The 16320-nt window shown below is 36.9% G+C and overlaps 1 protein-coding gene across 1 annotated transcript in view; it reads left to right on the forward strand.

The window, feature by feature from the left end:
* Positions 1–16320, forward strand: part of angpt1 (angiopoietin 1) — a 71708-nt gene that overhangs the window by 23478 nt on the left and 31910 nt on the right. The window contains exons 2-4 of the mRNA XM_028461122.1: positions 5546–5701; positions 7753–7874; positions 9215–9447. Coding sequence (XP_028316923.1) covers positions 5546–5701; positions 7753–7874; positions 9215–9447 — 511 coding nt within the window. The remainder of the gene's footprint in view (positions 1–5545; positions 5702–7752; positions 7875–9214; positions 9448–16320) is intronic.

Consider the following 16320-nt stretch of genomic DNA (forward strand, 5'->3'; position numbering starts at 1 on the left):
GTGTAGATTGGCAGCGCAGTAAGTCAGAGTAACACCTCCTGACCTGAAGCCACGCTGGAGTGAATTATCGACTCAGGTTTCTCTACGGGGTGTCAACTTCACCTTTCACCATCGGTAGTCGATAAGAAAGTGTTTTCTGGCACTGCTCCCAGGACTGATTTGGAGAGTGGGTGATGGTGGGTAACAGCTCTTGTCCATCCAAGTGGTCCGTAATGGATCCAGGCCTGAGCAGAAGGGATCCATCCCAGAGGCCAGACCCCCACCATCAACCCTTTCCCACATACACACACTCATAGTCTGAGATAAGCAGATGTGACAGATCTATACCACTAAGTGTTTTATGCTATCCAGGCCTGCAGATTTCTAACTTTCAGTGTCTTTAGCACGGCCACTGCCCCATGTTCCGAAAAAGATCAAAACACCGTCTTGGAGAGAAAGTTAAGGCAAATGTCCAAAAAGTAGTAAACATTTGGGGTAATGTGTAACACTGATAGCAGGACATGACATCTTGAAGCGTTATCTTCTGCTTTGCTTTAAAGAAAGTGCAGTTTAGCAGCTCTGCTCTGATAAAGTGCCTTTGATGTTTCTCATGTATTGATTAATAGTTAACCAAACCTAAAGCCAGTAGTTATTCATCAAAACCCTGCATTTTTCCCCCTTTCCCTCTATTATTTTAGTCTCAGCCCTCGTGAAGTGGTTTATTCTGTGATTAGCATCCAATTGCTCCCCATTAACTGTATTTACTAGTGTGCGTCTTGCCAAAAAGACAGCCTTTAAACTTTTAAACCTCCATGTAAAGTGGCACTTTGGGGAACATAAACTTGTGTTAAAGCTAATTTGACAAGTTTTCGAAAGAAGAGGCAAGTATTGTTGCACCTCCGGGAAAAGGATAACACACCACAATCCAATTTTAGTTTCATTTAAACTCAAATGATGGAAATCTTCTTCTATTTTACCATTAAACTGTGCCAGGGTTTCTCAAATGGGGGTATGTGTACCCCTAGGGGTACGTGATGGCACTACAGGGGAGAAAAAGAGGAAAATTAACAAAATAAAGCATTTAAAATACGGGGTTTTAAAATGTTTATTTTTAGTTAGAAATGATCATCTTACTAAATATTAGCAGAAAATCACAAAATGAGACAAAAATACCCTGAATAATAAAAAAAGAGCAAACAACAACAAAATACACAAAATGACGGCAAAAAAATACTATTATCAGCAGCACACAAAATGACAACAAATGAGAAATAGAATACACAACATCACTACAATACAAAATACACACAAATAACAGAGAAATGCAAAGCAACATCAGAAACAACATCAGAAACAACCAAACGACACCAGAAACACACACACTGAGAGAAAATACATTAAATAATACCATGAGAACACAAAATAAGAGAAAAATATACTGAATAATAAAAAGAACAAACAACAACAAAATACACAAAAAGACATTAAAAAAAAACACACAAAATGATGGTATAAATGATTTTGATGAGAACATGAACTGAAAATACAAGAGTCAGTCTTGGTTCTACACCATGCAGGAAACGACCGTAAATGATAAAAACTATAGAAATAAAACTAAATAATAGATACTGTTTGATTCCACTTATTTACAAAATGAGATTCTTTAAAATGTGTGTTATCACTTACTTATTCCATCATTTTGCTCTGAAGTTTTTTTTTTCACAGAATTCTGAGCAAATTCTAGTCGGACAAAGGGGGGTACTTGAGCCAAAAAAGTTAGAGAACCACTGTTCTATACTGTTTAACAAAAATAGATCAAAATAAGCTACTCTTGCTTCCTAAATGCACACTAGGGCTGCTTCCGAATACCCCGTGGATGACGTCAAAGGGCTAAGGAAAGGTGTTAGGAGAGGAGTTAGGAAACGGTCATCACGTTTGTTCTGACAATCAGACGCACCTCCACCAGGCGAAAAACTACACATTTCTGAAAATGGACTAAAAGCACATTTATAACACTTTCCTCTGATATAATCTCAAAAATCACATGGTTTGAATGTAAATCAAAGGAAAAGAGGCTAGCAGGCTACGAGGAACAAAGGTGAAACTAAAAGAACTAAAGTCACATTCAGAATGGTTGCTCACACTCACCTTCCACTTAAAAATATGAAAGCGCCTTTTTCCGCTTAATTTGTCGTGTAATTATTGTGTCTAAAACTGCTATGGAGACTTTTGCTGGAACGTCCGCCATTGCACTTACGTACGTGAATGCCCCTGACGACAGTTGAGCAGCCAAAACAGCCCATGGAGCACATGTGGTTGTAGAAAGATTTCTGATTGGCTGAAATCTAGCATCACACTCCTGAATTTCTAAACTTAATTCACAGGGCCAGGAGAGGGAAAAGAGATTCACTGTCCACTTATAACATTTTGGATAACAATGTGCTCAAAGATGATTATGGATTTTTGACCAAATGATGCCAAATAAAACTTGCATACTGCAGCTTTAACTCTCTGATTTTGTGGGTTTCACTAGATGATTCACTTGGTGATTCACTGGACACTTTTTGTTCTAGGTTGTTGTGAGTATACTCTCTCACTCAGCGAGACATTCGATTTTCTCCGGCTCCAGATCTTTAAGTGTAAGCACAAAATAATAAACATCCGCCATTGTTGTGCCTCAACGTTCAGTTCGTGAAAACACCAAAAATTTGTTGGGAACTTTGGCAAAGTTTATGCGGGGCAAACACAATAAATCACGGTAAGAATGAAGTAAAAACACTTCACATCCCACAATGCAATGCATAAAACCTTTCCGCCAATGCCAAAAAGTGTTTACAGTGGAGATGAAGACAAATGTTCGAGTGGCAATTTGAACCTTTTATATCTTTTTTTCTGCTCAAATAAGCTTTGATTTACTGATCAATGAGGCCTACAATGTGTCTTTATCTGATAGAAAAAATCACCAGCAGCTTGAAAGCCTGGTGTTTACCAAAGTCAAGGTTAGAAAGTGACTAAATAGCCCAACACCCACATGAAGCTCCTTTATAGCTTCCAAAGTGGTGACTTCTACATGGCGGGGGTGTGTTTGCGTAATCTTCTTTCTTCTTGGTACTTTCCATTTATCACCGTCTTTAGATACAGCCATGAGTCAGGCACATTCCCAATGAGACCAACCATGAAGTGAACAGTGGACTTGGGTTGTTTTCAGACGTCTGTCCCCTACTATCTTTTGTCTTGTGGTTACTTAGGCTTTGCAAAGCTCCTCGTTTTCTCACAGACCGTGAACAGAGTATTCTGTGCAGAGCAGAAGGTGTTACATCCATGTAATCTTTTCATGTCAAGTGTCTAAAGCCTTATTTGCAAAATATCCCCAGATTTAGGGGATACTACATTTTTTGGGTGTAATGAGGAACAGTTGCCAAACACATTCATATTCTATGGTTCATTATCACAGGCAGTAATCCGTCACTACTGGAGCTTTGCAAATTCCAATCTCTTTGTTTTCTTTCCAGATCCTGAGCCCAGACCATTGGAGGTTATTTGGAAAGTGACACTTATATCAGTCTCGTGTAGTTTACAGCTAGTGGAAGCTTTATTACGTCTCATGTCTGCCGTAGATGGACAAACATATGCTGTGTTCAACTTTAACGCTGGCCATTTGAACATTTTTTGGCCAGTTGCACATTTCTGCTGAACTGAATCTGCAACATACCATGTACTGTAATATCCTCTATTTTTACTAATGAGCAAATGTACCCACGAGAACCACATCCATCTTTGATTGACTATTATAAAAGCTCATTTTTTTTGTAGCTAATATTGCAAGATTTTGTGGAGACAAACTAACTCAGTTCACCACAGATACCTATTTTCTCATAAGATGATTGACAGGAAATCTTTCTTTACCTGATTGTCCCAAGTGACCATCAGCTAAATGACAGTTTGAATCAACTTTTTTCTTTTTTTGATAAAAGTAAAAGTAACATAAATAACTAATACTCTTTCCACAATGTCCCTTTAAGGAATAGGCCTAAATGGAAACGGCTAGAATGTCTTTTTAGCTTTGGAATTTTTTGTAAATTAATCTTGAAGTAAGTTACACAAATTAAAAGATATTTAAAGACCAACTATTTAACTTTTTCAGTTTGACCATGCATTCACAGAATTTTACCATATGTAAATGTCTCATTTTACATAGATAGATAGATAGATAGATAGATAGATAGATAGATAGATAGATAGATAGATAGATAGATAGATAGATAGATAGATAGATAAAACAAAGGGTTTTGTCTTTGTTTGTTCTCTTTTTGTGTAGTTTTGTTGGTGTTTTCTAAAATGTTCATCATTCTGTGTGTTTTTGGAGTCATTTTGTGCATGTATCTGTCATTTTGGGAATTTTTGTTGGTATTTTGTATATTTTATGACTCATTATATGTGTTATTTGTTATTTCTTGTGTGTTATGTTTAAATTGTGTTTATTGTCAATCTGCAGTGCCTTTTTGTAGTTGCTGTGTTTTTGTCATTTTGGGTGTTTTTTCAGTTATTTTGAGTAATAGTAATTACTTGTTTTTTTTTTTTGGAAACTTTTGGGGGGTTTTGTGGTTGCTTTCTGTATTTATTGTTATTTTGTGTTTCATGTTGGGCTTCATTTTACTTAAAATTTTTTGAATTACAATTTTTGGGGGATTTGTCTTGGAGGCTGCACAGATTTAGACCAAGTGCCGCATGTGGCCCCGGGGCCACCGGTTGCCAATATCTGATCTAGGCCAATGGTTACCAGTACTACATAGAAGATGGCTTTTCCAGTTCATTGATGAAATAGGTGGAGACATTCTCAAATGCATAATTTGACTTTGTGCATTTAATTTGATGCAGCATTGCTTTTGAACAGGTCTATCATTGTTCTTTGTTGGGGCGCACCACTGGATGACGTCCATCCAGGTCCTGGTTTTAAAGGAGTCTCACATTCAATGATGACATCAGAGCCGCTCCCTGATTGTTGGCGGCCGTGTTGTCTTCTTGACCTAAAACAGCTGCAACTTTTTTTTTTTTTTTAACGTGTGTGATTTAATGAAGGAATTTCATTCAATGTAAAGTTTTATCTCCAGTCTGTCATTTGGACCTAAAGCATTGACTGTTTTGCTGATAAGGATGAAAGAGGCTGTTTCTGACGAGCCTCAGTTGATATCAGTTCATCGTTTCCTCTCCCATCCCAGGCTAACCATCCACATCTGGATGTGTCTGATGCCAGTCAAATGATGTGATACCCCTCCACTCCAGACGTTTCTTTTAGTATTTTAAATGTGCATTGGGAACAATATTGATTGCATGACGGAAGAAATTTTGGTCCAGGAAAGCTTGAATTTTTATTGTAGCTGCTGATGCTGCAACGGATCACTCTCCACCCAAACACGCCAGGTTTGGGCGGAGTGCCGTTCTCAGTTTGAGGCTGGAGTCGGGTCACATTGGGTCATTTTTCCCCAATCAGACACTGCTGGTCCAATCAAGACATCACCAATCAATTTCATGAGTCATTTTTTTTTGTAATGGTCTCTTCTTTCAGATTGAGAACTACATTAAAGAGAGTATGAAGACAGAGATGGTCCAACTGCAACACAGTGCTGTCCACAACCACACGGCGGCCATGTTGGAAATGGGGACCAACCTCCTGTCGAAGACGGCTGAACAAACACGGAAGCTTACAGACGTGGAGACACAGGTATCACGTGAATACAATGAGAACTGGTTTTTAATTTGATTTTACCGTAACCCTGACACAGAAAGCATGAGTTTGATCAAATGCAATTCAAGACATTGCGTTTGGAGTTAGTTGAGCAACCAACCCAACATAACGGAGTCAGATTTCATTAAGCTCCATCAGTTATAACCCAAAATAATAATTTTTCAACTTTGGCCAAGGATGAGAGATAGGGTTTTTTTCTTCAAACTAATCCAGAATCAGTATATTGATCGGGATCCCTTTCAAAATTTAATGGAATCTTTCATTGCGTAATGTTTGTGTCAGAATGGGGTTTTATTTTGTAGGGCAAGCAGGAACTCTTGGTCTCCCTCCCAGTATCTTTCTCCTGCTGGGCACCAGCTGCTGGTGATTGGTCACCAGCTGCTGTTAAATGCTCTGTGTATAAATGAAGTTCAGTGCTGGGACATTTGCTATGGTTTCTCACTTGTGATCTGGGCTCGGTTTCATGAAAGTAATTCCTGGCTTTACAACAAGTCTTTATTTCCTTATTCTTCTTGTTTTACCCTCACTCCTTGTTCTTGGTTTGCCTTTTAAGCGTTCTTGATTACCTCTGCCTCCCTGCTTGTCTGACCATGCCTCAAAAGACAATAAATATTGGTTTAATGCACCTGAGCTCCGCCTCCGTCCCTGCATTTGGGTCTGCACCCCCACCTGCACGTGATAGTTTGTCTGTGGATAACATCTAGTCCACATCTGTAAAGTACTTTTTGACATAATCCTGCTAACATTCAAATAAACAGAGGTGAAAAAGTACCATTATTAGGGGTGTCCCCATCCAATATTGATATCGGTCCAATATCAGCCAGAAAACTAATCTCGGATTTTATCGGACTGCATCTTAAATCTCCGATGTAAGTGCTCAGATAAGTATTTGTTGTTTCTGTCCCCGCCCTCAGTTGTTCCCACCATATACTGACAAAAAATAACTGAAGTGAACATCACTTGATCAAGCCTTTTCTAACATTCCACACTACAAAATAAGTATTAAAAGTATGTATGATTCGTGCTGATATTGTATCGGATCAATATTGGGATCTGCCAATACTCAAGGATGCAGTATTGGTATTGTATCGGAAGTGAAAAAGTCGTATAGGGACATCCCTAACTGATAAATTCTACTACTTTTACTTATTAATAATAATAATAATAATAATGGTAATAAGACATTTATTTAAAAGTGTTTTTCAAGAGACTCAAAGACACTTTACAAGTTAAAACAAAGAAAATATAAATCAGGAAAAAAAATCAGTGCAGAAAAACTTGATTGAAATTGTACTCATGTATGAACTCTAAAACAGTTTTGTGTCTGTTTTGGCGCCGTGCATTACATTTAATCTGATTGATCGGCTATGATGTGATGCATTTGATTGTTGTCTGGTCATTTCATTTTTTTGTCCGTTGATCATTTTAAATTAAAAAAAATAAAAAATGTATAATTTACTCAGTCACAGTTGGGTGTAGAAATGTAACAAATTACTTCTTTTAAAATGAACTTCAGTACAAGTACCCATAAAAGCAACTCAATTACAGTAACGTGAGTACTTATACACGTCACCTGTATATTCCCTCCTTGGTGGAGGTACAGTACATATACAACATTGTCATGATAAAGGAAAGTTTTCTGAGGAAGTAGTTTAGGGGTGTTGAAAATGTCGGGATAAACTAATGTTTGCAGTACGCTTGGATAGGTATGAAGGGAATGATTACAGAAACATTCACAGGCCAGTGTTGAAACAACACATAAAAGGTGACGTAAAACAGGAAAAGTGCTTAGTTTTTTTATTAAAAATGACTTAATACTTATGATGTGGCTCCAAGCTGTAGAATTAAAAAGACAAATATGATGTATTTGATTATGTGTACCAGAGCTTAAATGTGCTTTTATTACATGGACGTGTTTTGGTGTCTTCAGACTTTGTTCCAACTATGTGCATCGTAAACATTTGTATGTATTTTGTAAGTGAATGCTCGTTTTTTTTTTTTTTTTTTTTTTTTTTTTCCCGTGGCAGGTCTTAAATCAAACATCTCGTCTTGAGATCCAGCTGCTTGAAAATTCTCTATCAACGAACAAGTTGGAGAAAGAACTGATGGTGCAAACAAACGAGATCAGCAAGCTGCATGACAAGAATAGGTAAACACTCAGTGCACGAGGTAGCAAAGATAAACAGTGAAAAATAAAAATAGTGGACGTATGAAAAGCTTGTTTTTATTCATCTCCCACCACCTGCTGCCAAGTATTTATTCTGAATCCATTTGACTTTTGTAACTTTAAACAGAATCTCGCAATACTGCAGTCATTTGGAGTCATTTTATACATTTCATTTTCATTTTGTGTGATATTGATGCCTTTTTGTGTCATTTTGTGCCTTTTATTTCAATTTCAAAAACATTCAAAAATGACTGTGCGTGTTTATGTTGTCCTTTTGTGTGTTATGGCTGATTTTGTTTTTATTATTTTATAGTCATTTTGTGTATTTCTTTTGTCCTTTTGTGTATTATTCCTGTGATTTTCAAAAATATTTTCAACTCATTTTGTGTATTGTATTTTATTCTGTGTATTTTTGAAGTCCTTTTTTGTCTGACCACTGTTATTTTTTTCATATTTTCTATAGTAATTTTGTGTGTTTTTATTTCATTTTGTATATTTTTGTTTAATCCAAAAACAAACAAAAGGACATTTTGCTTATTTTTGTTGTCCTTTCCTGCATTATTACAGTCATTTTTTCTTGTCATTTTGTGTATTTTTGTTTTCCATTTGTGAATTATTCTTGTGATATATATATATATATACATGCATACATACTAGTCATTTTGTGTATTTGTGTTGTCCTTTTATGCCTTACTGCTGTCATTTTTTTCTTGTTATTTTTTGTATTTTATGTTATTTTGTGTGTTTTTGTTATCTTTTGGATGTTTTCTGGATAGTTTTTTTCTATTGGTTCTAGGGGGTCGCGTGTGGCCTGGGGGCCACCAGTTGTCCATGTCTGATTGAGACTAATTGACAATCATAAAGACACTAAACCCCATTCTACAGAGTAAACACCTATGAAAATACTGTTTAGGTTCTTTTTTTTAATATATATGTAGATATAACAAATCACGGTGCATGTATTGCAAAATATTGCAGTAAAAATGTCATGTGTCTAAGTATGATTCTTTCAGTGCTCACTTCTGTAGAAATGCCTTTGATGAAGTGGTGCTGAAATGGGTTTGGTCCACTTGTTTCATGGCGGTACCCACAGAGACCTATAAAATAATTTTGAAATACAAAAATATTCAAAGTATCATCTGGTGACTTGTAAGATTTGTCTCAGGATTTTACATTTGTGAGCGACATGATTATTTTTCCCTTCCAATATCTGATCCTGGGAAGCAAATGCTTACGGAATGTGTTTTGAAGTGTGGATGGATGGATGGATTATGTTGTCCTTTTTAATAGAGTTCTATTGATATTTGACATTTTTCATAAAGCCTTTTAGAGCAGAAGATGGTGGAGATGGAGTTGCGACACATAGAAGAGCTGGAGACTCTGAAGCAGGAGAAGGGAAGCCTCCAAACCCTGGTGGGGAGGCAGAGCGGGGTCATCAGGGAGCTGGAAGCCCAACTGAGCCGAGCAACGGGCAACAGCACCGCCATGCAGAGACAGCAGCAGGAGATGATGGACACTGTCCACAACCTGCTCCACCTCTGCTCTAAAGACGGAGGTAAGATCACTGTACAGACAATAGAATATTGTACTGGATGAAAACCTTCTCAAAAAAGAAGCAAAATGGTGGAATTTTCTATTCACACATCTAAAATGAGAGACTAGTGACAATGCTTTCAACAATGGCTGAAAAAATGGCTTAAATCAAAACAACAGTGTTCACTAGGGCTGGGTATCACCAGACAAAATAAAGAGAAACAGCATTTTTACCAGAATATCTTCTAAAATGTTGTGACATACGTATTAAAAGTACTTTATGGACCTTCGGCCTTTTCGTTTCATACTATGATCGTTTTTCTTCTTTTTTTAGTTGTTAAAAATCAGCATGCTAACATTAGCATCAAGTCAAGAGTAGCAAACAAAACGGTTTCCTTGCTGTTTTACTGTGGCCTTTAAAAACAAGCACCAGTGGAGAAACTGCAGGTCATTTGGAGAGGAAAGGATATGTTTACACCTCCACAAAAAAAAAAAAAAAAAAAAAACCTATATCAATCATCAGTCGGCTCGTTACAAACAGCTGCTAGTATTACTTGCCCCCCATTAGCGATGATGCTAACGCAAGGCAATCGTCAATGACTGTTGCCAGACCAGAGCAAAGGTTCTACAAAGAGAGTTTCTGTAATGCGCTGAGATACGTTTTTACAGGGTTGTTCTTTGGCGCAAAATCTCAGATACAAAATTACAAAGATAGAAAAAGATGAAAAAAGCAAAAGTCACAAAAAGTGGGAACATGAAAATTCCTGAAACTACTGCCAGTAAATGTTGATGCCAAATTAAAGTCAAATGACAATTATGTGGTCATGAGCTTTTATTTTACACATGTATATAATGATCGAAACTAGTGCAACTATTCAACCCTTTGACTCTAGTTTTAATCAAAAATGCTCACAAATAAATTTCTTAACTCACAAGGACTTGATCTATTGACCTTAAAAGATGTTCTAGTGTTTATTTTCAAATATTTGTTCTAATACATTGTGCACATAATTACTTGAACAAGTAAATGCCAATAATGAAAAGTAATTGTAATGAAAATAATGAAAAATAATTTCTAAAATTAAATTGTTACTCAGAATGTGCCTAATGGTTAAGGAATTATATATATATATATATATATATTTTTTTTTTTAAATGAAGTAATGTACTTTTAAAGATATCTGATTAATGTTGGTAACAGGGTTGCACCAAAGACAACAAATAACAAATAAAACATCTAATAAAAAATATGCCTGAGTTGAGCCAATCAAGCCTTTCATAGGATAAAACCTATTAATGATAAAACAAAACAGAAAGCTAAATACAAAATTATTTTTCAAATGTTGCGAAGCCCAAATGTCCTCTAATTCTAGAATGACACTTAATAATGTCTGCATCACTTAAAACAGCAGGAATAGTTAAACATGGCTTCCATTGTAACCCAGTCAGTTCTTGTTAAAGACATTAGGAGAATCGTAAACCGGCATGGTGCTCCTTCCCAGAACATTCCCTCGTCAAACCCTAATTTAACAAAGCCGGAGCTCACGGCTTCACTAAAATGTCCAACCCTACTTTGGTGATGAAGTAATAGGCTTATTTAATTCCTCAGGGTGCCTCTGGGTTAATATGAGACCAGGGATTTCCCTTCTGGCCTCGCGTTTGACCCAACAGCAATCCAATCCTACTTGTTAGGTCAAACTTATTCAACTCCCTTACCCCTTTTTCTTTTCCTTTTGCCATTTAAACCACCAACGCCGCTTGATCCCAACCCTTTCTCCAATCCCCAGTGGTCGCAGGAGACTTGACATGAATTTGTATGTCACGTTTTTGGTTTCAGTCCCTCTTTATATGTGTAGACGTCCTAAAGGGTCATGTCTGCAGGAAGAACATGGCGGTTTCTCATGATTTTCCATCAGACAGGAAGGAGCAAGGTCATGAAAGGACGTTGGAGTCATGTGTGGATAACTGCTGCACATGATTAACACATGCTTTGTATTTATCACGCTGTGGTCTTTAGAATCTTTAATGCTGCGTGAGGGAAAGGTCAAACTCTTGTTTAGTCTATATTTGTATATGTTGCATCAAATTTTCAGAAGTCATCAAAGACTGGATTAGGGTAATCAGTGTACTGTTCGTTCTTTGGTTATTCAGTTTTAAAAACCAAATCAAATGAACAAATAATCATTGTGGTTATTTTGTATGACTGACTTAAAACCAAAACAGAAATACCGAAAAATCAAAAACCAGACAAGCAGCGTTTTTTCTATTTTTAAATTAAATAATCTTATGTTTGTGTGATATTTGGATATTTATGGGGAAACTATGGACCAGAGCTTCATGTTTTAAGCTCACCACACAGAGGGGACCCACAGGTGGGGGAAGGCTTTTTTCTCTGCTGCGTTTGATAAAAAATATAAGAGGCGTAATTTGTGAGTCGATGACATTTCGTTTAAGAGTTATTGATGCAGGAAATTTGAATCTATGAATATTGTACCAACTTTACCAAACAGTGTTACGATCCAAATAGTATCCAAATAAACTGGTGACTATCAATTGTGAGGCTGGTGTGAGGAATAGAGGAGCACCAGTAGATTAATTACAACACCTCTGGTTCTTTTAATAACATACCATGTGCATGTTTTACATAACATCCAGTTTTTTGTTTTGATGTATTTATGTGTTAATAATGTTTCAATTCATCAGTAATCTGACTTTTGCGTTGCTCCGTTTTGTTGTCCGGGAAAAAAAGTCCGCCCCCATCTGTGGGTCCCCTTTATGTAGTGAGCTTAAAAGATGAAGCTCTCGTCCATAGTTTTAACTTGAATATCCAAATATCAATTCTGTTTAATTCAACTTTTTTTATATAGCTCGAAATTACAACAAATGAAAACTCAAAGTGCTTTCAAATATAAAATTCATAATTAAAATGAAAAAAAAAAACAACAAATCCCACACAAACAAGATTTCATTTTAAAACAGAAAAATGCTACTTGTCTGTTTTTTGTTTTTTCTGTATTTCTCTTTTGTTTTTAAGTTAGTAAAACAAAATAACCACACTGTTTCTTATTTTGATTTGGTTTTAGACCGGAGTATTCAGAATGGTTTGGACGTATTTGTGTTTAGATTTGAATACAACACTTTCTCTGATGAATTACCATCTTAAATTGTCTTTTTATTGGCTATATTTTGGCACCAGTCCTGACACTTTAAAAGTCAGTAAGGTGAGTAGAGCAGTGTACCCCATCCCATCCCCCGCTCCATGATTGGTGGCTGCTCTAACAAGAGGAGATAGACAAGGAACGTGGCCACTGCCACGACGTGGTTGGTCTTTTCCTCCTCCGTGGCTGCATGGAAGGTTGAGACGGGCGTGCAGGTCAAAGGTCTCCCCTTTCTTCACCCCAGTCCCATATACGTCAACTTGTTATTGGTCCTGGGGGAAGCCCTGTCCAATGGAGGTGAAGGAGTAGGCTGCTCAGATTGGATCTTCTGACGCACGCACACTGTTTTCAACATTCAAGGAAGCCAATTTTGTTTGTTTGAAGAACTGGATTAGTGTTTTCATTTGGGGAAAAGAGCCAGGTTTCTGGAGTCAGCTGGCATTAGGCTTTATTTTGAAAACTGAGCCCTATTCAACTCATTTAAAGATCGTCCTCCAATCACCTTTGACTTTGCTTAGGGAATCGTATTAGAATTTTGGAACTAGAACACTCGACTTTACTTGTCAGTGAATGGACGGCCGTCTTTCATTTTAATGAATTGGTTTACTTGAAAAGTTGTTGACGTGTGACTTTCCTTAGCCAAGATGAATATTAATTTAAAGCTGTTTACCACATTAGATTGCACAACATTAATATGAACAGCAATTGACCTCAACTTCGGAACATTGTGGAGAAAGAAAAACCTGGCCTCTAAACATAATTCATTTTCACAATCTTTCCTGATCCCCCTAAATGAACATCATTGATCATTTTTACAGTTGTGATGTCAAACTTTAAGCCATTGTAGTTCTTTTCTAAACATATCTACATACCTAAGACTGAGAAAAGGGTGTATGTGCTAAATGCAGCTCTCCGGCCAGTGGGAAGATAATATCGACCACTTCAGCATGAAATAACTCCAGAACATTACAGCAAAGTAATGGTTTAACTGTGGAAATAATGTCATGCTCTAATAATGCCTGTGAACTATTGTTCAATAGCTTTTGAACTGAAGAGAGGGACCGTCATTTTTGGCAGCTGAACTAGTAATAATAATAATAATAATAATAATAAGGTAAAAAGAATTGACCAACAACTGACTTTTTTCTTGCAACATTTCTATTACACAGTAAAGTCATGGCATTTAGCGAGCTTTAAAACAACATATTAGCCAGACCACAAGCTCAAACAACGACAGCAAAAACGACCTCAAGCACAACCAGACTCAGTCGTCCACAGCCTGTTGGAATTAATAGACTTTAAAAACTAAGAGAGCATGATAAAAAGATCAACTGAAACCAGACACTTGAAGTAGGTGGGATCAGGAACCATTAGAGACAAAAGAGAGAGAATAACATCTAGATAAAGCTTCCTCACTAATCTTTATCTGGAGCATCATAATTATAGAAAAAGATTTACGGTATTTAAAGCCTGTGCAAATTATGCACTTTTACCGATAGGAAATGCATGTCATGGCCTGCTGGAATGTGTGTATCTGTGTGTTCGTGTGTGTGTGTTGGCCTCGAGCCCTATGTGGGTTCTTCTTTTAGTTCATGTTTTGTTCAGTCCTTGCTTTCTTAATGTTCTTGTTTCTTTCTGGGCTTTCAGGTGTTCTGCTCGTGTGCTCGCTCCCTCCTGTTTGGCACTCAGGTGTGCTTCATTTACTGATTAGCCTCCGTTACCATTTAGCTGAGTGTCTGGACACAGAATAACAATGTATTGTTGATGGTCATCAGCATTTTGGGGTTTTAGTGACATTATAGTGCAAGGAGAGAATGATGTGTTGGGATTTCCTAAAAATCAACCTCTAAAATAAGAAAGACGCATTTCCTCAGCAACGTCCAGGAATATTAAGCAAATAAACTCTTTACACAAGAATGTAATAAGGTTATTATTGCCTTTGTAAAGGCAGAACTGTGACTATAAAATGTAGCTCATAAAATTACATGCCATTTGACTTGGTTTTGGTTTTCAGAACAATGTTTTGCACTCAACTCACAGTCTGACCCACAAAGTGAGGTTTGTACTAAACACTATTTGTGCTTTTGTATTTGGGGGTTTAGTCTGTGTCTGTGTTTACTTTTGCATGAGGTTTAGAAGAACACACCACATCAACTTAGGTATCCACATAAATGAGTTGGCACATTTGGGTTTGAAGTGGGGAGTTTGTTTTTATCATTAAACAGAAAAACAAAAACAGGCTGAAGGATTTCAAAGATATGTGTTAATTCAATAAGAAAACCAGGCTTGACATGAGGAACACACCAACCTACTAATCTTACAGTCAAAAATATTAAGATTTAGGGATTTGGTGAACACAAAACACAATAACTTAGCAGGAAATGTCCAACAAATATTCAGGGGAAAAAAAACGCTTTTCAGAAAGATTTTTAACATTTTTTGTACTGTGTGTGTGTGTGTGTGTGTGTGTGTGTGTTTGTGTGTGTGTTCAGAAGAGACACTGTGCAGTATACATACAAAATAAGAAGGAAATATGCACTGCACAAAACATTACAAGAAGAAAAGCAATATTCAGAGTTAAATACAATACAAGACAATAAATATATATAAGAATAAAATATATATACAGTATAATGCATATTTTTTATAATATCGATATTTGGAGCCAGTATATCGATCACGTACGCTGAAATATCGCGATATATCGTATCGATAATTTTGGCACACCGCTAGTGTTCACATTAATAGTTTTACCTAGTTTCTCAGGTAAATATATAGAAAATGCAGTACATACACAGTACAATGAGACAATAGGTAAGGAGTGGGTATTTACAAATTGTGTGTGTGCGTGTGTTAAGAAGAGCCACTGTACATATAGACTTTGTTTTACTTGGCTGCCATTTGTGTGAAATTGACTGACAATATTTTGTAATTCCTGTGAAATTGATTCAGTGGATTCAATAAATTCTGAATTTCTTCAGTGACACAGATATCGTAATGTATCGTGGATGAAATTTCCTGCGATATATTGATTATCGCAGAATCGCTGTATTGTGATATTGTTTATCGTGGGCAAAAATATTGTGATAGATCGTATCGCAAGGTACCTGGAGATACCCAGCCCTTGTGAACACTGTTGATTTTAGCCATTTTTTGAGTCCAATGTTGAAAACATTCTCACTAGTCTCTAATTTTAGATGCGTGGGTCGTTTTACTCATTTTACAGAGAGAGCCGACTGACCAAAAGAAGTCCTGCATCTAGGGAAAAGAATCACTGTAGTTTCAAAGGACACTTTGGATTAAATTGTGTTTTTCTTCTATGAAGATCTGCATCGCTACTGTAGAAATGGCTACTGTAGAAAATATAAGAGGTTCATTGAGTTCTGTGTGTAAAAACCAACTCCCTGTGGCGATCAGGGAGGTGATTTTGGTCTCATGGGAGCGTGAACGTTCATCCCAGCCCATTTACCCCCATTATTCCACCCTCTTTACTTTTTTGTATTTGGAATCATTTGGCAAGGATCCTGATTTATGCAAACAGCCAGGCCCTGCTGGTCTTTTCACACGAACCCCCCTGTGAATACGAGTCCCCACTGAACCACAGATAATATTTCAAAAAACAAATATTGAGACATAAATAATATTTGGAGAGCTGGGCAGCTGGCTGTTCAAGGGAGCGTGTACATGAGAGCGTCCAATCAATCAGCAGTCGTCTTCTACGGAGCGAGTCCTCGGTG

Source organism: Gouania willdenowi, chromosome 11, assembly GCF_900634775.1.
Source record: "Gouania willdenowi chromosome 11, fGouWil2.1, whole genome shotgun sequence".
Classification (NCBI taxonomy): Eukaryota; Metazoa; Chordata; class Actinopteri; order Blenniiformes; family Gobiesocidae; genus Gouania; species Gouania willdenowi.